This window comes from Mastigoproctus giganteus, chromosome 12 (assembly GCF_048544385.1).
Source record: "Mastigoproctus giganteus isolate SK-2022 chromosome 12, ASM4854438v1, whole genome shotgun sequence".
Lineage (NCBI taxonomy): Eukaryota > Metazoa > Arthropoda > Arachnida > Uropygi > Thelyphonidae > Mastigoproctus > Mastigoproctus giganteus.
In genome coordinates, this window is record NC_143586.1 from 17,527,429 (window position 1) to 17,553,474 (window position 26,046).

The 26,046-nt window shown below is 37.0% G+C and overlaps 1 protein-coding gene across 1 annotated transcript in view; it reads left to right on the top strand.

Moving 5' to 3' along the window:
* Nucleotides 1-2,319: 2,319 nt before the first annotated feature.
* Nucleotides 2,320-26,046, top strand: part of LOC150076738 (lysosomal alpha-glucosidase-like) — a 69,372-nt gene continuing 45,645 nt past the window's right edge. The window contains exons 1-5 of the mRNA XM_090386632.1: nucleotides 2,320-2,820; nucleotides 12,989-13,143; nucleotides 16,098-16,266; nucleotides 21,158-21,254; nucleotides 22,605-22,843. Coding sequence (XP_090242758.1) covers nucleotides 2,320-2,820; nucleotides 12,989-13,143; nucleotides 16,098-16,266; nucleotides 21,158-21,254; nucleotides 22,605-22,843 — 1,161 coding nt within the window. The remainder of the gene's footprint in view (nucleotides 2,821-12,988; nucleotides 13,144-16,097; nucleotides 16,267-21,157; nucleotides 21,255-22,604; nucleotides 22,844-26,046) is intronic.

The following is a 26,046-nucleotide window of genomic DNA, read 5'->3' on the forward strand; positions in this document are numbered from 1 at the left end:
AGGCCTTTGAAAATATTAGAGCACTCCAGCTACCTACATCCGTTATTAAGCTAGATAACTCTAGGAGTGTGGCACCAATTAATTGTCCAAGATGTCAGTGTACCAATCCTCATTGAGAGTCTTACACTGAAAGGACAGAATTTATGGGATACCTAGTTCCTGGGCAACGCGATGCTGCCAGCTCTCTCGCTAGTGGACGAACCCACCACTTGGCAGGTATATAAGTACACTGCATCACTGAATTCACGTAGTAATTCGATATCAGTATGGATAAACGTTGTGAGTAAACCGACTTTGAAAGAGGGATGGTAGTGGGTGCCCTACGCATGTGTCACTCTATCGCGGAGGCGATACAGAAATTGCACTGTCCCCGTTAGACAATATCAAGAGTGTATAGGGAATACACCATTTCCGGAATGACATCTCATCGTGGACAGTGCTGTGGGCGAAGAAAGGTGTTGGATGAACGTGGCCGTCGACGTCTGTCTCACATTTTTTCAGCCAACCGGAGAGCGACAGTGGCATAAATCACCGCAGACCGACTTCAACAAGGGAGGTGCCAGAAACGTCTCCACCAAGACCATCAGGCGATCATTAGCCACAATAGGTTATGGAAGCTGCCGACCTACCAGAGTCCCATTGCTAACATCAAGACACAGGACTCTGCACCTCAACTGGGCGAAAGATCATCGGCACTGGACCTTGAATGATTCGAGACCGGTCTCCTGGTCCGATGAGTCACGTTTCCAGTTATTTCGAGTGAACGGGAGATTGAGTATCTGGCGGAAACCGCACGAAGCTATGCACCCGTCATGTCAACAAGGAACTGTTCAGGCGGTTGGATGGTCGGTAATGGTCTGGGGCGTGTTCAAATGGTACACGTTGGGACCTCTGGTACGTCTACATGCATCTCTGAATGGTCCAGGTTACGTGTCTACCCTTGCAGACCATCTGCATCCTTTTATGGTCAGTATGCACCCATAGGGCAATGGACTCTTCCAGCAGGACAATGCACCTCCCCACAGATCCGTGGTTACTAGAAAATGGTTCGAAGAGCATTCCGCAGATTTTACCATCATGTAATGGCCTCCCCGTTCATCTTACATGAACTCTGTGGAGCATTTTTGAGATGCCGTAGAAAGGTTCGTTCGAGCTTTGGATCCCCCACTCAGGTATGCTACGAAATTATGCACAGCGGTGCAGAAAGCATTGATGGAAATACCCGTGGAACGCTTTCCTGAACTAGTGAACTCAATGCCTCGCTGTGTGACTGCATTTATCCGGGCGATATGTGGGCCTACCCGTTACTAGATAGGTATCTCATGATTTTTATCGATTCAGTGTACACTGCGATAAATGATGTTTCCGGCATTGTCTTTCCCCATCAACCAGCTGATCTGAAGATCGTGAAATTATGAAACACGAATTCAAAAGTGTTTACTGAACAAAATGGCAAGGTAGAACAAATTTTTGCTTGTTATAGAATTCTAAAAACTAGTCATTGCTGATTCCGCATTTCAAGAGAGTCTTGACAACTCTATCATTTTGCCAAGTCTGTGATGTTTCATTAATCCATGCGAATATTTTACTCATTCCAAACCTGTGAAATTGTAGGTTGCTAAATTTGTCCTTTGGTGTAAAATTGTATTTTGGTCCATCCAACGGTACTCCCAAAGTATTGATGCTTTAAAAAGTTTCTTAATTGAGATGCTCAATGGCTGCATTTGGCTAAGGCCTGTTGGAATCATAGCTAACTCAATAATTAATTCAGTATCAGTTCTTTCTGTTGCATCCGTTAGGTGCGATCTGAAGCGGGCATCCACTAAAAGAGCTAGCATGTGGTACCTTCGTACCATAAGAAGTAGGGCAGGTTTAGGCATTTTTTTCCTGGAGAAAAAGTGCGTCCTGTTGAACTGATCAGTGGGGTTTTCCTTCACCTATTTCCTAAAGACAAAAATGTATATTTTGTCTTCCTTTAAAAATTATAAAGACTGCAATTGATCAGAAAGTTCTTACAAGCATCAACATTCCAGGAATACTGCTTGCAGAAAATAATTCTATAAAGATTCCATACTTGTTCTACCAATACTTTCCTCTAAGAACTGGAAAGCGCTGTCATCGGCAAGATTTAAGATGCATAGGTAATCACTGGTTGTTTATCTAAGCCATGTGATAAGCGTGCATTGTGAGGGCGTTTATCACATGGACTGATATAACCAAGAAATCATTCACTACCAAGTATTTTATATCTGCTTATTCAATGTTCCTCACGTTTATTTCTATTGGAGCAATTAAGTTAAATTGATATTTCCGAAAGAGATGGATGATGGACCTTTCGCCGAAAACAGTGACAGTCGAACTTCTCTTGCAGGACTTAATAATAGTTTTCGAAAAAATAAAAAGAACATCGTCCTTGCCTTCTTGATAGGTGTATTAACAGTAACATTGATACTTTCTGTTGTTTTGCTATCGACCCGTACGCCCGGTCAGAGTAAGGACAAAATATGCATAAACGTGGCCGATCTTATGAAACTGGACTGTTATCCTGATACACCAACCTCTGAACAGCAATGTATCGATCGTGGCTGTTGTTGGCAAGCACCAAATTCTACTGGAAATAGCGAACTGAACACATCTCCAGGCATTCCTTCTTGTTATTATCCATCAAATTATCAGGGATATGAAATAACATCAATGAACCAAACATCTCAAGGACTGAAAGCGTTCCTCCAGCGTGTTACTCCATCAGGATTTCTAAAAGATGTGAAAATTTTAAGTTTCGATGTCACCTTTATTGATAACTACAGATTAAGAATTAGGGTAAGTTAAAACTAAGAATTTTAAAAATATATGTTTCATATTACTCATTGTTGAACTCTGTTCCACTTCACCAAAGAGGGGAGGATCTGTAAGTTTACATAAAGAATTTTCCAAATTGAGGTAAGCGAAGATATTTTGATCCATGGTCACTATTCAAGGGTCACCAAACTCTGGCTAAAGACAAACTTCCTCACATCTATTCTACCACTGTTTTTCCTCAATTTGAATTTAAGCCCCCTTAGGTGTGTAATCTGAGCAAGAGGAAGAATCCCATCAGCATATTCTTTTATTCAAATACGAATGTGCGCGGAACAATTTGTGTTTTCTGTACTCATTCACTAAATGGGCTTTTTTTCATATCTTGTCTTGGATGGAGGGATATGAATATTTCTTGGACCTTTTACTGAACCATAACGATTCAGTAGAAGATCTAAGAAATGAAGACTAATCGGCAGCAAAAATACGATTTCTGATATAATCAATTAAAATAAGTCAAAAATAATCTTTATTAATATGTCCATTTGATAACAACTATGTAACGGTAATATCCCATTTGTAATTGTTTTTATATAAGAATATTTATTTATGGTTGTAAGGTTGTTGTTGGGTTTTAGGAGCATCGGTGACTAAGGTCATGTTACTCTGTGTGTATTGTCTCTAAATTGAGTGTGTTCTGAGATCAGTTTTCTGTTCGCTGTACGAAAAACCTGAGTTTCTGGAGGAAAACCATGCTACCTTCGCCTGAGTCCAACTAACTCAGCCATTTTGTGAAAAAGGCCTATAAAAATTCCTCGAATCATTGGCAGGAGTCAAGCTCAGGTCTTTTCCACCCGATGTGGGGAGGACGGCGATCAGACCGACTGTGCTGCCCACGAGGGCAGCACAGTCGGTCTAACAGAATACGCGGATACTTTAATGTTTGCGCAGTGCTTTTTAAGTAATTAATGTTTATAATTAATTATTTTTTCTATTTTTTTTTTCTGTTTTTAAATTAAGAATGTACAAGTATTGTTTAATTGTAGTATGGGTTGGGATGTACACTGGTGTGCAAAACTTAAGGACCACCACTATTTCTAAAGATTACAACCACAAAATCTTTACTTAAGATTTTACTAATGAGAGTAGATTCAGTCTCAGCACCGATTCTGGACGTCAACTAATCTGGCGAGAGGTTGGCACACGGTATCACCCCGTAAACATCACTGGAAGGGATCGATATGGCGGTCGAGGTGTTCTCGTCTGGGGAGGCGTTATCTTAGATGGACGTACACAACTCCAGGTAGTGTAAGGCAGTACTGTAACCGGTGCACGCTACTGTACTGAGGTAATCGTTCCCCATGTGCGTCTGTTCCGAGGTGCCATTGGCCCCGAGTTCGTGTTTATGGAGGGCGATGGAGTGTGATAATACCACACCCCATCGCACTGCAGCTGTTGATATGTTTTTGGAGAGTGAGGACATTGTTCGTATGGATTGGCCTGCCCGTTCCATTGATCTAAATCCCATCGAACACATATGGGACGCTCTGGGGAGACGCCCAGCGGCACGTTCACACCCACCAGAAAATCTTCACCACTGAAGATGGCGCTGACAGAGGAATGGACGATGTTACCGCAAGAACTTATCAACGACATTGTTCTAACAGGCGATTGTTCTGACAGGCGATGCAAAACCTGCATCGACATTAGGGGTTACCATATATCCTACTGGGGACCACCTCTTCCCTTTGTTCCATCTTTGGCAGTGATGCATCTGTATCATGGCAGCCAGTGCTATGTTGCCATTTTTGAATAAAGTCCCTCTGTACCGTTTTGTTTCCGTTGTTGTGTCGGTGTTGTTTTCTTCATCATTTCTGTACCTCACAAGGTACAGAAATGTACCTCGTGATGAAGGAAACCTCACGAGGTTACTTTGGTATGCTTTTCCCATATCCAGGCCATTCCTATGAGAAGCTACAGGTGAAAACGTGACTGGTCCTTAAATTTTGCACACCAGTGTATGTCACTAACAGAAGTGAGTGGTGGATTTTTGTTCTGCTAGTCTGTAGCCATTAAATTAAATCCAAGAAATGTATTTAAAAAAATTAAATTATCATATGCATTATGTCCGTAAATTTCTTTTATTTTATGGTCGATTTGCCTGTTTTGCTGGACGAAAAAACGCCACTTTTTGGGGGAAAGGGACCGACTAACTCAGCCACGGAGTGATAAAGCCCATTAAAGTTCCTCGCATCATCGACGGGATTCGAACCCGGTCCTTTTCAATCCGGTGTGGGGAGGATGCTGACAATACCACTGTGCTACCGCTCAGACTGCATGAAATGTATTCCACTATTTCAAGGGAAAAAATGAGAGAGAAAGCAATATGACATTACATCATTAATCATATCTCAGAAAAAAAAGACCACGATAGCCGCCATTACTTTCATTGGTCATCCACAGATGGCAGCAACACAACTTAAAAAAAAAAAAAAATGTGCTACTGGGGTTGACATTACACCAAAATTACAAATTATTTACAATACAATAATATTGCATATTGTTTAGCATTAGCAGTGGCAAATGATCAAAAAAAGCAAGCTTATACAGCGTCAGCCAAAAATATAAAAGTAACCACACTTCCCATTTCATCTATAATATCATTCTCTCCAATATTTTGTCCTCCTTGAATTTAAGTTATCAACTTCCACAACAACAGATGGAAGTTTGTTCCACCAATCAACCACCCGCTGGCTAAAGGCCAACTTCCGCACACCTATTCTGCAACCGTCCTTCCTCAATTTGAATTTGTGCCCCCTCGTATGTGTAGCCTGAGCAAGAGAAAGAATCCTATCAGCATTTAGTTTGCAAAATCCATTTAAAGCTTTAAACACCTCAGTCAGATCACCTCTCAGGTGCCTTGTCTCCAGATGCTGTAATTTGCAGAACTGAAGCCTTTCTTGGTAAGAGCGCCCCTTTGTTACCTCACCAATCTCGTAGCTCTTCTTCTCTGTACTTGTTCCAGCAGCTCTACATCGTTCCTAAAAATGAGGACTTCAGACCTGTATGCAGCGCTCAAGAAGTGGCCTAACTATTGCCTTATACATCGAGTGGACAGAAATCATGGGACACCTACCTAGTAACGGACAGGCCTACCTTTTGCCTGGATAAGGGAGAAAGGTAGGCCTATCCGTTACTAGGTAGGTATAAATGCCTCGCCGTGTCACACAGCGAGGCATTGAGTCCACCAGTTCACGAAAGCGTTTCATTGGTATTTCCATGCTTGCTGCACCACTGTCCCAAATTTCATCGCATTCCGGTGGAGGATCTAAAGCTTGAACGGACCTTTCCACAGCATCCCAAAGATGCTCCACAGGGTTCATGTCCGGTGAACGGGGAGACCATTCCATGGTGGTAAAATCTGAGGAATGCTTTTCGAACCACGTTCTAGTCACCACGGCTCTGTGGGGGAGGTGCATTCTTCTGCTGGACAAGTCCATTGCCCTATGGGTGCACGGTGACTATGAAGGGATGCAGATGGTCTGCAAGGATGACCACGTAATCTGGATTGTTGAGGAATTCGTCTAGACGGTCCCAACGTCTAGACGCATTGAGCACTGAGTCAGTTAAAAACAAAAATACTAATGAGACCACAAATTTTAACCACACTGCCATATCAAAAGCCCAGGAACATTCAGTACAATTGAAGTGAAGGGTCATTATCTGCACTCTGCTTTGTCTCAAGTTATTGAGGCAAAGCAGAGTGCTGATAATGAGTTATATCTAACTTTGCCTCAATAACTTGAGGCAAAGGTCTGATTATTTTCGAGAACTAGTTCGATTCCAAGAGGAAGCTTCTTTTTTGTAAGGACGAGAGGAATGAGGTCCTGCATGGCTGTGGAGTTCCCCGAACATATCAGATGACCTGCGTTAGGGTTGATGGCGATCCAACCAACTGTGCACGAGGGCCAGAAATATTTAAAAAATTTTAATTTTAAAATCATGAAAATTTTAAATTGTAATATTACAAGGATGTGACTGAACGGCACGACACAGCTGTTCAATACGGAAAGCTGTTCAATATCTCAGAAAATATGGGGCCATCAAGCCGGAGTACCTCCATATATCGTCCATAGATGGCAGCACCACACAGCGTACACAGAGATCTTTCATATGTTGCATAGCATATGTTCATTACGAAACCAGAAATATTGAGTTATATCTATACTGGTCCATGATGGTTGGTGCCATACGTCAACAAGACTTGTAGAGACAGATATGTTAAAATTTTTGGGCATTTCCTGAATTTTATACGGTACACCAGTTGGGAATGTCTGCGTTGAAGAAGAGGGTCCAGAATCCTCTGGGCCCTTATCGTTATGGTACTGGGCACAAATGACAAAAAAAATCATAATAAATGAATAAATAAATACATTAATTATGGACAAATGGCGCCTTGGAGGAAAGCATCTTCCGTTTATACGAATTATTTCAATAATAATAAAAAAAATACTGTTTTGTATTCCTTTAGATATTGCTTCGATTCACCTTGCAGTAGATTTGTTATCTGATAATTGCAACCACTCTTGTGTTGAAAGAGCGGGAGTACAGGTGCAATTATCAGAAAACAAGACTACTGCATTAAGATTAAATGCGACTTTAAATATTCCCGAAGGTGTCATTGTCGATTGAGACCTCATGAATGTCCCAAAAGAAGAGCTTTTTCAAGACTTAAATGATCAGCAAGTTAAAAGTATTATCATTGAGAAGATGCATACAATATCTACACAAAGTGTTATCTTTATCATTTAGCAACCCATTTTTATCGTTAGGCCAGATAGGCGTGCTATTGCTTAACTGGCTTATTACGTGACAAGGCCGAAAACTTTCCATATAAAGGAAAGTCGTGGTCTTTGAAAGCTTCCTACGGATCAAGTTCAGTAACAGCTGACAATTTAAATTGACGAGAACGTCCTTATATTGCTAATCCTCTAGAATGGTACAAAAGTTAAAAATACCATCACTCCCAAAAAAAGCATTTGATGCAGTTGCAATTTGCTCCAAATGTGGATCCAATGAGCAGAATCAAGCAGAATGCCCACCAGAGATAATGAAATCCCAAATTGCAATGGAAATCAGGCATTTTTCAGTTGGTAGAATCGCCGTCTGTCCTATACCGGGTGGAAAAGACCTGAGTTCGAGTCCCGTCGATGACATGATGAATTTTTATGAGCCTTTTTCTGGCTTAGAAAGAAAACAAACTAGCTTATCACGAAGCTAAAAATTATGTCACATCCCTCACTTTCAAATCATCTTATGCCATATTCCTTCAGAAGAAGCAGATTTTTGCAACACAAACACTTTCCGTCTCACTCGACATCTGAATCTCTGATTAGTTCTCTCAATACGAAAACAACCCGTGAATCAAGCAGTCGCAGAGCAAGCTAATAACATTGTCTTATCAGTTCCACAAGAGAGTTGCTATTTGTCAAAATCAAAAAACAACCGATTCGACAATAGCTATTGGCTCCAAAGGATAATACTTGGATCAAAATAACCAATTTGAGCAGAAGAACCGTTCCTTGAGATACATATAGAAATTAACATTAATTCGACTTTGATTTCCAAAGGAATGGCTAAAACTGAGAATTGTAAGCAGAATACCAGCAAAAAGCAACCAGATTCAACTTTCTATCCATTAAATTAGCATCAGGCTTAATTCAATTAAACTGTAGTCATCCGAAGCAATAATAGGAATAAATACCAATGATGTTTACTATTTAATCAACAAATACACGTCTCATCTATCTACAAGAAACCTGCGTTACTCTCCAAGTAAACCCCTGTGATAAAAAGCTTGTTAAAAAATACGTTATATAGAAAAGGCAGAGATGATTCACGAGCTGCTCATGGAAGTATTGCCAACTAATAATTTCAAATTGTTCATCTAAAAACTGTGATATTACAGCTACCCCAGAATTACTTCATTTAGCTGTGGGCATTATTTCTGTAAATTGTGTGTGTTTTCTCGTCGGTTTGCCTGTTTTACTGGGCAGAAATAAAACCCGCGTTATTACTGCGTCAAATCCGTTCTAAATAATTCGAGGCCTTAAACTGCGAAGAATTTTTTCCAGATCTCAGTGGGCTCTTTGCTCCTTAAGGTTTTTGAAAATACAATCCTAGTGCAACGTATTGAGCACTGTTTTCATCACAGACCTTGCCACCTTCACAGCGTTATCCCTGGGAGATCTACTACCACCAATCTCCTTCAAACGTTGTTTCATATACAGGAAGCTTTGAATTCTGGAAAGCAGCTGAACATAATTTATCTTGGCGTAAAGCCCCCCCGTATCCGAGTGGTCAGGAGCGGGAGTTGCAGTAGCACTCGCTCTTTGAGTAGACCGGGGTTCAAGCTCCTGACTGCTAAATACAGTCGATCTGTCAACACGCACTGGACCAGAGGGGCAGATTATGGTCCATTTCCCTCAACGTGAATTGTTGAGGATGCTTCCATCCTGCAGTGGGTTGATAATGGCTGCAGTTTACCTTTTTTCCTCCCCTGGAAGGAGGGGAAACCTTACTGTCCTAGCCTAAGACCGACTAACTCAGTGAAAAAAATCCGTGAAAAGTTCCTCATGTCATTGCCGTGATTCGAATCTGGGCCTTTTCTACCTGTGAGGAGGATGGTTCCCATAAAAAAAAAGGTCGATTTGCCTGTTTTGCTGGACGAAAAACCCGAGTTTCCTGGTGGAACCTCGTTTTTATTGCTATCACGCTTGAGACCTACGGAGTGAAAAAACCCATAAAAGTTCCTCGCGTCATTGACAGGATTCGAACCCGAGCCTTTTCCATCCGGTGTAAGAAGGACGGTAACGATGCCCTCACTGGAAATAATTGCAGTCGTGCTTTCGTGAAACTACTCTAACTTTCGTTTCAATTTATCTTTCGCTGAATACTTCTTTTTCCACAAAGGGCTTCTTTTCTGAGACAGCTGCCACTCCCAATTTTCTTATTAGGGAACTTTAATGGACACCATCCTTTATGGAATATTCAAAAATAGACAGTCGAGGACGATTAATCTAAACGTTATTAGACACCCATCATTTCACATTGCTAAATGTAAGTAGAAGCACACATATACAACCACATAGTTGTTCATCATCAGCAATTGACCTCTACATCTGATTTCGGGATTTCGCAATTGACCTCTACATCTACTCGGGATTTCGTCCAGCAAACAGACAGAAAATCGACTACAGAACACACGCAGTTTAGTCGCTGATGTTTCTAAAAACCTTATTACAATAACAGCATTTCTATATAGCATTCTGGTTCGAAAATGTGTGGCCAAATAGGATGAGTAGGCAAGCCCCAAACTTTGAATGCAAGTTTTCTAGTAACATTTTCTTTCTGAGATACAGTGGTGACTCATTAACTTCTATATGTAGTCTTTGATCTGAAGATCTTCTAAAGGATTCAAAAACACTTCTGTGAGCGTTGTGCGGGATAGGTTTAAGGGGTATTCGTGCACTTCTTGGCTTCTTGGTAGAGTCATGGACTGGAGAACATAGTCCAGATGTGACAATCAGCGACCCAGTTTTTTGCAGATATTTTTCCAAGAATATTAATTTTTTTCCAGATAGTTGGTTCATAGTTACTTTATGTGTGCTAGCAAGTTAAGATTTCATCTAGCATTAGTCCAATGAAGGGCATGCTACTCGTAAACAAGATGATGTAGTGCTGTAATTATATCGGTGGTCCAGATTTGGATCAAGTTTTCTACAGAAATGTGTTGCTCTTGCCTTTTGTTCTGATAGATGATAGCCATTGTATTTTGACCAGTTATTCTGAGAAATTATTCTGTTGGAAATTATGAAAGTCCCGAAGGATTCCATAAGGCCATACAATATCAAATGCTTTTTCTATTAAAAAGAAACTCATCATAATCATGTGTTCTTTTGTAATGAATACATTACGGATATAGATTCTACTTTGAATATAATAATTTCACAGGATGGTCTGTACTTACTTGCGAATGCCAAACTGATTGGCGTTTAGCAAATTTCGGACTCCTGAGTGATGACGGATGGACTAAGAAAATAACAGAATGGTACCCAAGAGGAGCTAGAAGAAAACCTGGAAGACAAAGGTGGAGATGGATAGATGAAATTCATGAGTTTACGGGTAGTAAATGGATGGCCAGTGCTCAAAACAGAAGGAACTGGAAAGTTGCTGGAGAGGCCTTCATCCTGCAGTGGATTTAAAATGGCTGCTGCTGATGATGATGATGAATCACCATTTCAAGAGTTTTCCCAAGGTGGGTGATAATTCCGGGGATTTGAAAGATCTTTTCCGGATTGTAGCATCCTTAAGAAACCCACACTTCTTTTGCCTTGTTCTAAAGTTTTACCTATTACGGACATCATTAATTGTTTAAATCCTCCCGAATTAGTGGCTTAAACTAACGTAACCTTTTTTTCACTAGCCAAAAATGAAAGTCTATTAAAAAAAACCCACCTTAAAACGATCCACACAATTAAAAAAAAAAAACGTCGATAATGTGGAGTGTGCACCCTGTTCTGAAGTTTATCCTAAAAAAGTTGCCAATGCCTGCTCTAGCGGATGTGTCAAAGAAAAATCACGGGAACGTTAGTGTATAATGGTCCCCAATCATTATTTTATTAATTAATTAATTTATTTGTTTATTTGATTTATAGTTGAAAATTGGGAACTTTAAAATTCTTAATTCTGAGCCTATACAGTATTGTCTAAATTGGATACTGTTTAAATTTGATAAATGCAGACATATACTTTTATTCTATAATTACTTAACTACCCAAGTGCGAAAATTCTTTTAAGTTAAACTCTTTTAAGGTAAACAAAAGTGGGAATTGTTTACTGATAATTCCTTTTATCAGTTATATAATGCAACTGATAAAAGGAAAGAATAAATTTCAAAGTTATCATCTCTGTTCAGATTTTCAATGGTCAGATATTGATTCCGTTGCAGCAGAGAAGTGCCACAGTAACCTGTTAAAAATAAGTTGCTTACTGTTCTTATCTCTCTTTCTAAGTGAGAAAATAAGATTATTTTCCTGATATTGGAAAAAAGAAAGTCCATATCAGAGCTGTGATAATCACAGCAGTATGTAACAATAATTTTTTGATTGCATATCTTTTTTTGTCACACTTTTAGTGAGAGTGCCTTTTGTTAGCTTAGGCAACTCCTCCAAAAAAGGAAGTTTGTATGCTGTGCTCAATAGCTGCCTGTAATGGATGAAAACTAGTGATATAGGCTTGCAATTTGTACAATATTTTTGTAAATTGTATATGTATGAGAGTTAGTGACTCACCCAGTGTATTTGTATGTAATGGGCTACAAATAACTATAAATAAATACAGTGGAATAGGCATTTTTAAATAAAGTATGTTAATAAATTTCAAAATTAAACTTTGGCATAGTGGTACACCAAAGAAACTAGGCTCTATTACAAAATAAATAAATAAATAAAAAATGAAAAAAAAAAAAAAAAGTTAGCTTTTATGCCTACTGTAACTGTCAGGGATGTCCTAACATATATAACCCTGGGGGCTTACATTTGGTGAGTATGGGCTTGGCAAACCCAGGGTCCTGAGCTGGATATCATCATTCTTCTCTTTCTTGGTGATTCCTTTCTACTTCTTTCTCTCAGGGTAACTTGGGAATTTTTTTTTGGCTGGTGCAGCATAAGCCTCAGGCTTTCTTGTACATATGGCTAATAATAATAATAATAATATTGGCATATCCAGTAATCATTAAGTTAAAGGCCTTGGGATAGGGTTCCTCATTAGCATCTCATACAAAAAAAAAAAAAAATCAGTATTAACAAAAGCCACATTTTTTAGAATTATTTTCTTACTGTTTTCTCATGTTAACAAAATTTGTAAATTCTTGTCACATTTTCACCTTGATTTTTTAATTGTGTCAAGACTTCAGTGTAGCAGTGGCTCCTATATGCTATTTGACACAGAATCAGGGGCCACTTTTCCAAGTGTGCCCAGTTATTGAAATATGTTCCTGTTCGAGATAAATTTTTTCCATACTTACAGCAGATTAAAAATATTTTGTTTCCTTGCATGTGTTAAAATTAATTCTGGTTCTGATGTTTGCAAAGCATTCATATTCTTTTATTAATTATTACTATGTTTAAAGATAACAGATCGTGACAGTTGGAGATATGAAGTTCCTGTGCCAAATGTGAATATTACGCTTGACAGTATAAAAGATGCAGCTCAGCCTCTATATAATGTGACATTAGACTCTGAGGGAAATTTCCAAATTCTTAGAAGAGATACAGGAATAGCAATGTAAGTATTAATGCTGTTATGAATTAATCACTTAACGAAAGTTTTTCTTTTGGTATTAGATTCTGTACAACACTAATTTTAAATTTTGTTGGAAATTTCAAGATTGCATAAACTCATCATTAAAGGGCACCAATCCCAAAAAATCCCCCTCTTCTGCAATCTTGGTAAGGAGGGCTGGGTAGATTAAACTTTAATTATTGTACCTTGGCCTCCTGAATTCTAGGATTGACTGCGATGGTCTGTTTGGCTGTTTTGTAGAATGAAAAACCCAAGTTTCTGGAATAAAATATTTTGCAATCCTCATCTAAACAAACTGTCAATATATTAATATAATTTCACGGTGCTTAAATATTATACATTGAATGGGTTATCTTTGCTTATGAAAATGTCTGCTTAGTAACGAATGGGCCTGGTGTACTGGGGTCCATGGTTGAAATAACATACACGTATAAATTATAAATCCAGTTTAATGTAAAAATACAAATATATACTAACAGGCAGTAGCTTTCGAGATTGGCATATCTCTTCATCAACTGAAATTCAAATACAAAAATGCACTTATCCGTTGTATTTTGTATTTGAATTTCAGTTGATGAAGAGACACGCCAGTCTCGAAAGCTACTGCCTGTTAGTATATATTTGTATTTTTACATTAAACTGGATTTATAATTTATACGTGTATGTTATTTCAACTTCTGCTTAAAATATCTGCAAGAAGTAGCGATTGCATTCTTAGATTTAAGAAAACGTGTATGAGAACCACAAATGTAAAGACTGCATAATTACTATTCTAAAAAGTGTACAGCTCTTGAACTGAAGGTTTTTATTTTATGTGCCATGATTCCAAATAACCTAGTTTCAAAATATATGTCTGCACTATTGTATTTGCAGATTTAGCAAGTTCACTTGTCGTTAACAGTTCTGTGTGATCGATAAATTACGGTAATGCCAGTACGGTACTGAAGAAAGATCTAGAAAAATTGGCAGCTGGACTGAAAAATGGAGTAATGTAGTAATACACTCAGGGTAGTGTAAATTGAAAAACACCTGGGAGGACAGAGTAATTGTGCAGTCAGATATGCAATTCCCTGAGCAGTGAAGACAGGCTGCCATTACAGCACATGGAGTTTTGTCTATGATATACAGGATATTTGCTAGCAGGGACGAGGAGGTGATTATCCCTTTGTATAAGGCAGGGGTCGGCAACCTGTGACTTGCGAGCCACATACAGCTCTTTGAACATGTAACTGCAGCTCTTTAACTTTTAACCTACACGAAGCACAATTTAAAATGGAGTTAGAGGACTTAAAAATCAAGGACATGTGGAGTGAAAGACTAAAATGCCTTAAAACTGAAATTGCAATTCTACACAAATGGATGGCGATGGATGAGTTGAAAAAGCAAGACCAAATTGTGTTCAATGCGTGGAGTAGCTTACCGGACAAGTATATATATATATATTTTTTTTTTATCCTTGCCTTTTCCCATTATATATGGGGTCAGCGTTTTTATTGTTTTGGCAAGCAATTTTTACAGCCGGATGCCCTTCCTGACGCCAACCCTCGCCCTTTATCCGGGCTGGGAATATGCGGTGGTCATTCCCTGACCTGCTGCATCCTCCATATTTGGTGGGTACGGGCTCGAACCCCCGGTCTAATCAAGAAGCGTGTGCTATGCAATACTGCTCCTGCCCACCTGGCTACGGAGGCGCCCTTACCGGACAAGTATATAAATTTGAAAATATTTGCTTTTGGACTTCTCTCAGTTTTTTGTTCGACATATTTCTGCAGGCAAATATTTTCAAACATGAACTACATTAAAAATAAATCAAGAAACCGTCTGAACAATGCCAGTCTCTCAGCATCTTTAAAGATGAAAATTTCGGCATACTCACCTGATGTTGAGAGACTCGCTCAAGCTCACCAGCAAAAGTCACATTAATTCGTACCTAATTGGATGTTTGTTATGTTTTTTCGGTATTAATAAATAATATTTCAAAATATATATATTTTTAATAAAACACCTTCCCACTTTTTTCCATTTCTTAAAAAATCCCTTCCCCCCAGCTTGAGCTGAGGTGCAGCTCTTCAGATTCTCTCTTTTTAAAATTAGATAAAAAATGGCTCTTCACTCAAAAAAGGTTGCCAACCCCTAGTATAAGGCGGAAATGGTCAGGCAGCCACACCTTGAGCACTGCATACAAGTCTGGAGGCCTCATTTTAGGAAGGATCTAGAACTGCTGGAACAAGTACAGAGAAGGGCAACGAGATTGAGTGGAACAAAGGGTTGCTGTTACGTAAGGTACTTTTTTTTTTATAAAGGGGAAAAAACTCATTTCTGCTAACCAAGTCGCTATAGATAAATGTAAACTTTCATTGTCATGATATATTCACTTACATCATAAACTCGGAATTAAGTAATGCATAATGAAATAATATGAAATCTGAGCTAAATAAACAGTTTTAATATTCAAAGCTTTATTTATGGTATACATGTTCAAAACCTACTAGAGTATAGGCTACTAGTGTAGCCTATACTCTAGTAAGTTTTGGCTCAGGGTTATGCAAAGGTAACAATTTGGTGTGGCCTGATATCCACAAAAGTTGTTGGACCTTTTAACTTTTGAGGCACAATGAATGCTGCAAGTACTTTTATAGTTTAAGGGACAGAGTATGTCTGTTATTAGATATAACATTGAATCTTCACACTTTATGCAGGATGGGGCATCCCCCTCACTTTGCCAGTGGTGTGTTTGCAAGAGTGACTACACCAATATTTTCTGAGAATGTGGATTGATTACTTGATTGGATGGATTGTGTGGATTGATTATTGCTTGAATTGTGTTAAGTAAAAGCAAAGAGTTTAATTTTATTATGTTTGTTTATATGATATGCACCTATAAATTTAGAGAGAAAGAGAGAGAAACTGTATATTGTATTCCTTTCTTCATTTAGATTTAACACCAGTCTGGCTTATTTAGTGTATTCAGATCAGTATATGCAACTGAGTTCCTTGCTGCCATCACACTATGTGTATGGTCTTGGTGAGCATAAGACTGGCCTTTTAAAAAGTACTCAGTGGACGCGACTTACTTTCTTTAATCGAGATCCATATGCTCCAGTTGTGAGTTAATTTTTTCTTTATTTAACTTGTTAAAGATGTCTTCTTTTATCAAAAAGTTGAAACTTTGCTAATTGTCCAATATATATTATACAAAATAACTATATGTGTTTAGACATTTATCCTAACATTGCACAATCAATTCCTTGTTCCAGGTATAGAATTAAGATGACTGCTATTTAAGCTACCATATTACTGTAGTCTTCATATCATTGTCAATGCAAAACTCTTAACTTTCAGAGCTGTATTTGTAAAGATGGAGACCAATAATATTGTAATTACAGAAAGAAAGAACTTGGCTGTTTGTACACTGCGCACTTATGGTTATATATTATGTTCCTGTTTTTTATTTAGATTTAATGCCTTTGCCTTATTTGGTATATTTGGATTAATTTATGCAACTGTTTTCCATGCTGCCATCACGGTGTGTAGGATTAGTGATCAAAGACTGAACTTTAAAAAGTATTCAGTGGATGACAGTTATTCTCAGATATGAAGTGTAAACAAGTGGCTAGGAAGGAACATTCATTATCCTTCCATGCATAATATGATGGTGAGACCACATCTGGAATATTGTATTCCAGTGTGTAGGCTGCACATGAAAAAAGATGTAGAGTTTCTTGCGAGAATTCAAAGAGGGGTGACCCGATTGGTGAGAGGCACTATTTGATATCCATATGAAGAATGGAAGGTGCAGACTGCAAAACTTGGCAACTAAAGACTTGGGTGGGTGGGAGGAAAAGAGAGGGGAATGGGTATTATGCACCTGATCAAGATGCATAAGATCATGAAAGGGATGAAAAAGACAAGTTAGTTAATGTACACAGTGTATTACATTTCAGCTGTGTTTGATTTTTTCCTCCTTAAATTATATAATTTTTTTTCTTTTTCTGTGGTTAACAGAAGTGTAAATATAGTTAACTCCTTATCAATTAATTACTAAGATTACAACTATATTGAACACTTAATAAAACTCTTTAGTTTTATGTTCTATAAACTTAGCTCTTCAGTTTGATTAAACTGTATAATATTTCTTATTCTTCTCCAGTATACTCTTTTTTTTTTTTTTGTCTTTTCTCTCTCTCTCTCTCTCTCTCTCTCTCTCTCTCTCTCTCTCTCTCTCTCTCTTTCTCTCTCTCTCTCTCTCTTTCTCTCTCTCTCTCTCTCTCTCTCTCTCTCTCTCTCTCTACACACACACACACACACACACACACGCGCGTCTCTTCACAAGTGGTACCATGTTCACAAGTCTTACATAATAATACATGTGAAGCATGCACTGACTGTTTAAAGCTAACAGTACTCATTAAAACTACATTTAATCTATTAATTTCTTTTTTATGTAAAAATTGTATGGAAAAAGAAATAATAAATAATAATGAAACTTGAAATGGCTTTACATTTCTTTGTGTATATATATATATATATATATATATATTTATTATATATATACAGTAAACCCCCGCTATTAGCGGGGGTTACATTCCTGAGAAATGTCGCGAATACTGAGTTATGGCTCCCATAGTAATAAAGGGGTTCCGTTCCAAAGTATGAAATATATAAGAAAAACTAGTCTAAAATTTTGTCTATGTATGTATTATATGTACCTTCATAATATGACTATGCACATAGACAGTACATAGTGAAATGCAAGCATATGGCATCGAAATGAAAATAAGAAACAATTTAATATTAAAAGTAATATTTATTAGAAATTTCAAACAAATCTTTCAAACCAGCGTCTTTGCTAGCTAAAAAACTTATCCCGCCAGTGCTTTCACCAGTTTCGCTAAAGTGTTGATAAAGGAGTTTTGCCTTTTCACGAATGATGAGTGAACTTAACGGAATTTTATTTTGAGTTCGGTCTTCTATCCACAGATTTAAAGCTTTTTCCATTTTTTCTAATTTAACATCACGAGTTACAGAGCAAATTTTTGAAGCAATTAGCGCGTTTTCACGGACGCTACGGCAGATTTTTTCTTCCGATTTTTTGATTGATCGTACCGTTGATTCATTGATTTTATGTTTTGCCACTGAGGAGACACTTTCACCATTAGAAATTTTATCTAATAACTCAATTTTATTGGCCAATGTCATCACCTTCTTTGGTCTTTTCACATTTCCCTTGTTATTCGTAGCCATATTTTTTTGTACTGGTTAGAAAGAACTTGTCCACAATAAAGTCACTTTCTTCCGTTAACACTCGAAAAAGTCTGTTTTACACTGCAAAACGGTAGATTTATCACTTTTGTACGCGTATCAGTTTATAAATTTATTCAATTTATAAGCATATAAATTAAAAGCAAACGAAGAAACCTTCCATGACAAGCGCATAACACATATTGAACAAGGATTAGCGAGAAACATCCACGCTCGCGATTTTGTCACTCCTCTCCCCCCACCCACTGAGCACTGTTTTGATCGGGAAAGATAATTTTAGCCACGCCCATGTTTTTTTATGGCGGAAAATATTCACGGCGCTTTAAAATTCACATTTTTTTTAGGTTTCATTTTATATTAAATCAGCGATCGCGAATACGCGAAACTGCGAATACAGATACCGCGAATAGCGGGGGGTTTACTGTATATTCAAAGCCTTCAACACCTCAATCAGATCACCTCGCAGGTGCCTGGTCTCCAGATGCTACAGTTTGCAGAACTGAAGCCTTTCTTGGTAAGAGCACCCCTTTGTTCCCCTCATCGATCTCATTGCCCTTCTCTCTATTCATTCCAGTAGCTCTACATCCATCCTAAAATGAGGTCTTCAGACTAAGATGTGGCCTGACCTTTGCCTTGTACAATGGGATATTTACCTCCTTAAATTTGCTAGCAAAATTCCTGAATATCATTGACAAAACCCCAAGAAATTCTCTGGCAGCCTGTCTGCACTGCTCAGAGAACTTTATATCTGACTGCACAATAACCATAGTCCTTTTCATTTTCCACTACCCTGAATGTAGTACTACACAGTTGGTATGTACACTGGGATTACTGCTACCCATATGGTTTGTATTTTATAATGTTGCTCTAGTTATGCAGAAAAGGACTCTTAAGTTGCTCAGCTTCGTGTTGTTGCATCTGTTGGTGCATCTGCTGCTGCTGCTTGCTAAATTTTATTTGTAGGCATTTTACAAAACTCTGTCAGAACACCAAAAATGCATAAACCCTATTATAGGTATTTCTACAATCTTCCAATTCAGCAACCAGTTTATCGATTATAGGCTGAAATATCTCTCCATATTGAACTTCTCAGAAAGATCCATTGTCACATCATCACAAGGATTAACACTAGCAAAAGTTTTGCATGTTTTTCAGTGTTTATCAGTATTTCTGTATTTAATGTTTTGAACCTTTTTGATTGCCTGGTTTTCAATTTTTTGAAAATCTATTGTTGAAAATTCAGCAGCTTTGCAGAGACATTAACAGTTCTACAGCTATTTAAAAGTTACAGGTTAATTTTCTGAAGTTACAGATTGATCTTGATGTTCTCTAGTAAATCTTCCATATTTCAATCAATAACACTATGGCGCCTCCGTAGCCAGGTGGGAAGGAGCAGCAGTGCATAGCACACACTTCTTGATTAGACCAGGGTTCGAGCCCATCACCACCAAATACGGAGGATGCGGAAAGGTCAGGGAATGACCACCACATATCCCGGAGCAATATGGCCTTAGTTGCTAATGCTCCTAAAAACCAAATAACAAACAAACAAACAATCAATAACACTGTTTCAAAGAAAGATAAGTTTTGTAAAAGAGTCTTGGCTTCTCTCAACATGTTTTGGCTTTTTGATTGTCATCATTTTCTAGAGATTTTAGTACTTCATTAATTTTGTCACAGCTTTCAACAGAGCTTTTGCAGCATTTTTTGAGATAGATGCAGTGATGAGATTAGATGGACTCTTTTTAAGGTTTCTTTTTAGAAACCTTAAACTAAACTTTCTGCTCAAAGAAATCCCTTTTATCAACCATTGATGTGTAGGAGCCCTGTAAAGAGCATTTACAATATTGTCAAAAAAGTTTACAGTTTCCATACAGTATTCAACAGCACAACAATGCAACGAGTTTAAGGAATGAGTTATGCATGGTATATAAATTGGTAATGGATTTAATTCTTGTATTTTTGTTTGAATGCAATTATACTGACATGTTTGCTGTATTGTCATTGGGTACCCTCAAGCATTTGATATATCAGTATCAGATTCTTTTTAAAAAATACAATAAAGTGTTTACTAATGCTTTCCCTATGTAACTGTCTAAAAGTAAAAATCTTTCAGACTGTCACTTGAGATTATTGGGAAATGTAACAAAGTACCATAGTCAGCTGATCAACATGGCTTAAATCTGGAGTAAAATGAACACAGAAAAATACTTGGCTTCTTTGATATATTATATAACAGCTTGTTGCTCATTATCTGAATAAATTATTCACAGATAATTGAATATATCTGCTTATTCACTTGAAGTAAAAGCCATGTTTTTCATGGATTTTTTATGAGATTGTCATGCAGCCCTTCTGATTACCCTTTCCAATTACCCTTCACCAATGTGCTGAAGAGCACAGAAGTGCTCTTCAGCACATTGGTGGATGGTAGTGGAGGTACTATCACCTTCCATTTCATGATAATCTCACTGATGGCCAATTTTGAATGGCATAGACCATTAGCATTATCATGAATTGACACACCAGCTATATGACAACCAAAAATAACACCAATCTCAAACTCAGTCTCTTGGCTCTAAGTGCTATGATGTGGATAAGGTGTAGCATAAATTTGAAATCCTTATAATATGTAACCTTTGCACCATTGTACATGTCTGATAGTTATTGACTACAGAGTAATTTATTCTAAATTTCTTTCCATATATATTTAATATGATTATCTTATATGTAGGAAAATATGAATTTGTATGGTAGTCATCCATTTTATCTTGCATTGGAAGAAGATGGAAACAGTCATGGAGTATTTCTTCTGAATAGCAATGCTATGGGTAAGTAATAAAAGTAATGATATACTGTATTATAATAATTAGACTGCCAAGTATTAGTTATACCTATAGCTAATATTCCAGTTGTTAGCTGTTGAACTTCACATTTCATTAATAACATATTGCAGTGATCATACATGGCCGAGAGATGAAGGGTACAATGGTAAAAATAAAATGTATAAATGAAACAGAAAAATTAAGAGAAAAGTTAAAAATGAAGAAATCAGGAAACAATGTAAAATACAGGCTATTAATGAATGGATATATATATAATACCAAAAAAGAATGGGAAAAACATGTAAATAGAAGGGCAACAAGATTAGTGAATGGAACAAAAGGTTGCTCTTACAAAGAAAGGCTTAAGTTTTGCAAATTACAGTGTCTGGAGACTAGGCACCTGCGAGATGACCTTATATACCTCAATCAGATCATCACCTGCGAGATGATCTGATCGAGGTATATAAATGAATGGTTTGAATGGTTTGAGCATGCTCAATGTTGATGGGATTCTTCCTCTTGCTCAGAATAATCACCCGAGAGGGCATAAATTCAAATTGAGGAAAGACAGTTGTAGGATAGATGTGCAGAAGTTTGCCTTTAGCCAGCGGGTCGTTGATTGCTGGAACAAACTTCCATCTGTTGTTGTAGAAGTTGATAGCTTAAATAGATTCGAAACAGAACTAGACAAAAATTTGGAGTGAGCGGATGGGTGAAATTAGAAGATTTTTTTTTTTTTTTTTGGCTGATGTTATATAAGCTTGCTTTCTTGCATCATTTACTAAATGCTAATATGATGGATAATTGGACAAAAATATTAAATGTCCCATAGGCATCCAAAGTAGAGGAAGACCAAGAAGAAGGTGGAAAGACAGTGGATCTGTTCTATCTGACAGTGGATATGTTGGATTTCTTGACTATCCTAGACCCAACAAGCAATATGTTTAATGAGAAAAGAAGAGGATATTGCAGTAATGGCAAACAATTTTTAAAGAATGTTTCATTCTTATTTCTTGGTTATCTAAAATAGTTTTGCATGCCACTCTGGTTCATTTTATAAACTTGCTTATTATCAACTTTGAAAATAATATATAAACAGAGAGAAAACTAAGGACAAAAACAAACATTAAAAAAAAGGAATTCTGCAGTTGTGTTGTATACAAAGATAAAATAGGACAATACTATGCTTTAAGAATGTAAAACAATTTTAAATTTTTATAAGTGCAATTTAATTTTACTTTATCAACCTAGTAGTGATATCTCAATTTATAACCAAATAAATATGATTTTTTTTTATTAAAATTAAATTCATGCCAGGGCATATTCAAATTCTGCATTTCTTTTGTTGAATTTCAGATATTATTCTTCAGCCCACCCCATCTATTACCTTCCGTCCAATAGGTGGAATTCTAGATTTCTTTATATTTTTGGGGCCCTCTCCTGGTGAAGTGACCCAACAGTATATACACTTGATTGGACTTCCAGCAATGCCTCCATATTGGGGACTAGGCTTTCATCTTTGCCGCTTTGGTTATGACACAGTAAACAAGACAAGAGAAGTGTGGGAAAGAACCAGGAAAGCTGGAATTTTTTTTGTAAGAACAAATTTACAGAACTATATATTTCCAGATATTTATAATAATAATATATGGTAGTAGTTAAATGTACCTCGAAGATGAGGTATATGTAGGTCGGTATAGTGTAGAACCATTGTAGCCTGTGATAATTTGTTTCCAGATATTTATATAGTACAGTAGAGTCTTGATAATGCAAAGTAAATAGGGATATAGCCAACTTGGATTATAAGGAAAGAAAAAATAAAAAATAAAAAAGTGTATTTTGTGATTTTATTTAGTGATGACCTCAGATTAAATGGAACTGAGTTAACAAGGTTCTAAAGTATTAGCGGTCACTTAACTTGGTGGTTCTCAAACTTGTGAACTAAGGACCCCATTTTAGCTATAAAATTTTTTTGTTGACTTCAAGCCTAATAAAATTATATCTGTAATTTAGGTAATTTAAATTTTTTGTTTTTAAATATTTATAAGAAATTTTGGCATTATTCATAGATCTGTGACCTCTGTGGCCCCCAAGGGGTCTGTTGACTGCAGTTTAAGAATTATTGATGTACATCAGAGGTCAACAGTTTTTATCACTAGCAAGCCACATTCAATTTCTACCTTTGTAATGCAAGTTGTAAGACTATCAGATTTGAAAAAAAAAGAAAAAAAAGATGAATCGGTACATTTATGAAAAGCGGCATAACTAACTGTTCTTTTTTGACTAGCCAAAAATGAAAGTTTAGTTTAAAAAAAAAAAAGGGGCCAGTTAGTTATGCCACTGTTCAGGAAGGATTCAAGCAAAAAATGGAATAAACACACTCACCTAAAGCACCAAAAGAGTGGTAACTGATAGCCTATCTAACACATTATAATGCAAATGAGTGGTAATTAACAGCCTGATAAACATATTCCAATGCAAATAAGTGATAAATTACACAGAGGACTAGTCCTGCCAGTCATTAGTAATGGTAGGAGGAACTGCGCTTGCCAATTGCTGCTTGCTGTGCCTTGGCACAGCCGATCAAAGTGTATACTGTTATACTACTGTTATATCCTGATTTTCATAAATGATATTGATGAGGTTATCCAAGGTAAGCTATCAAAGTTTCCTGATGATTTGAAGGTGTGAAAGGTGGTTCACAATTGAAGCCAGGCCAAGTTGCTTCAAAAAGACTTTGATCAGTTGCTTACATGGTCAGAAAGACGACAACTAAAGTTTAATGCTTCAACAAGTAAGGTTATCCATTTGTAGAACAGAAATGTTGGAATCACATATAAACTGGGGCTAAAAGTAGTTCAGATGAAAAAGACTTAGGTTTTATGATTCAATCTGGTGTGAACTATGAAGCTTGACAATTAGATACCTAAGGGGAAACCTAATCAAGGTGTATAAGGCACTGAAGGGATTTTGTAAAAGAATGAGGAAGATCGGTTCTCTATCATAGGTGAGACATGAACCAGAAAACAGAAATATAAAATCTCAGGGAGTAAGTGAAGATTGGATGTCAGGAAATTCACATATGGGCAGTGGGTTGTCAAACATTGGAATAAGTCGCCTCCCAGTGTATTGGAGGCAGCGAGTCTAACCTAAAAGAATCAGATTAGTATTTATTTATTATTATTTTTGTTATTCAGAAAAAGTTGTTTCTTTTGCTTTACTAATACTAATACTTTCACTACTCAGAATGATTATTTTTATGAAAACACACAGAAAAAGTTGTACATGCAGATCAAAAAGTATTTTCATTGTGTCCAGTGAAATTCGCAAAAAAAAAATGAACGGCATGAAGTCACAATAGTGTTCCAGAAAAGGTCTGAAACAGAAACCATCAATCCACCAATTCTCACTGTCTTCATGAGATACACAAAAATTGCCATCTTCTGTATTTTGAATACTCCCTCCCCCCCACTACTAACATTTTTGTTGGAGCCAGCATGAGCCTAGATCAGGCATCCATTACAGACTATTCAGACAAAATAACATGCATCACTTTCACTATTCAGAATAACTATTTTTTACAAAAACTCATAGAAAACAATAAATTCACATATGCAGGCTGATGCAAACAAGTCAGCTGTTAAAATAAGTATTAAAGGGAAACACAAAGACACTATATGGAACATGTGAGGGAAGAGTGCACAATTGGCTAGATGGATATAGGGAGTTTTGAAATAGAAGCAGTGTTAGATATAGCAAGTTTTTGAATCTGACCTATATTTCAAACAGTTTACTGTATGAATGAGCAAGTTTAAGTCTGCTGTGATTTCAAATTCAAATAAAATTCAAAAAATTGAATAAGACATTCAAAACTCATCGACATTTCAAAATTGAATTGAATCAAAAAATTGAATAAGACATTTCAAAACTCATCTTATCTGCTCCAAGATAAGATGAGTTTTGGAATGGGATGCTTCATATAGACATAATTATTACCTAAAATTGTTACTAATGCATCACTAAATAACAAACAAACAAACAAACCAACTAATCAACTTACTCAAAATTCCATAAATAACCTATGAACCATCACTTCATCAAGGAGTTATTGGTCCACAGGACTGAAGTCTCCTGGATGAAGTGATCACTGTGTTCCCCTAAACTTTGTTTTCTGTTATTTTTCTTTTTAGTGAGTGTCTATATTTGCCCATTAGGTTGGCACAGTGGTGGCATTTCTGTGTGTGACTTCAGGTAGCAGTTGTGACGAAACCAGTCACAAGATATCATGTTACTCTGCTTTCTTGGATGAGTGCAATCCCTTGCTTTTCTGTTCTCTGTTTTTTAATTTTTATTTATTCTTTCATTGGATAGTCTGAATTTTCAATATTTTTTCATTGGATAGTCTGAATTTTCAATATTTTTTCATTGGATAGTCTGAATTTGGATTTTTGTGTTGGTATGCAGCTAGCAGTCAGTGCCTCTATGGCATTATTTGTTGTAAATTTCAACAGTTCTTTTACTTGGTATAAATATCTTTTTATTTTTGTACATTATTACATAATTTTTGCATTTAATTAATCTCATGAAATGGTCTCTGCTCTAAGAAACTGAATAGCACTGTATTATGCTAGCTTGGGTGCACTCATCACTGTAAATGCCACCTTGTATCTGCTTCTTCACATCACTGTTACCCTATACATACAGCTGTTCTGTATGTATGGGGTAACAGTGATTTTTGCAATAGAAGCATAAGCACTTATCCTTAAATTTACCCACATAAAAGTGTATAATTTAAATT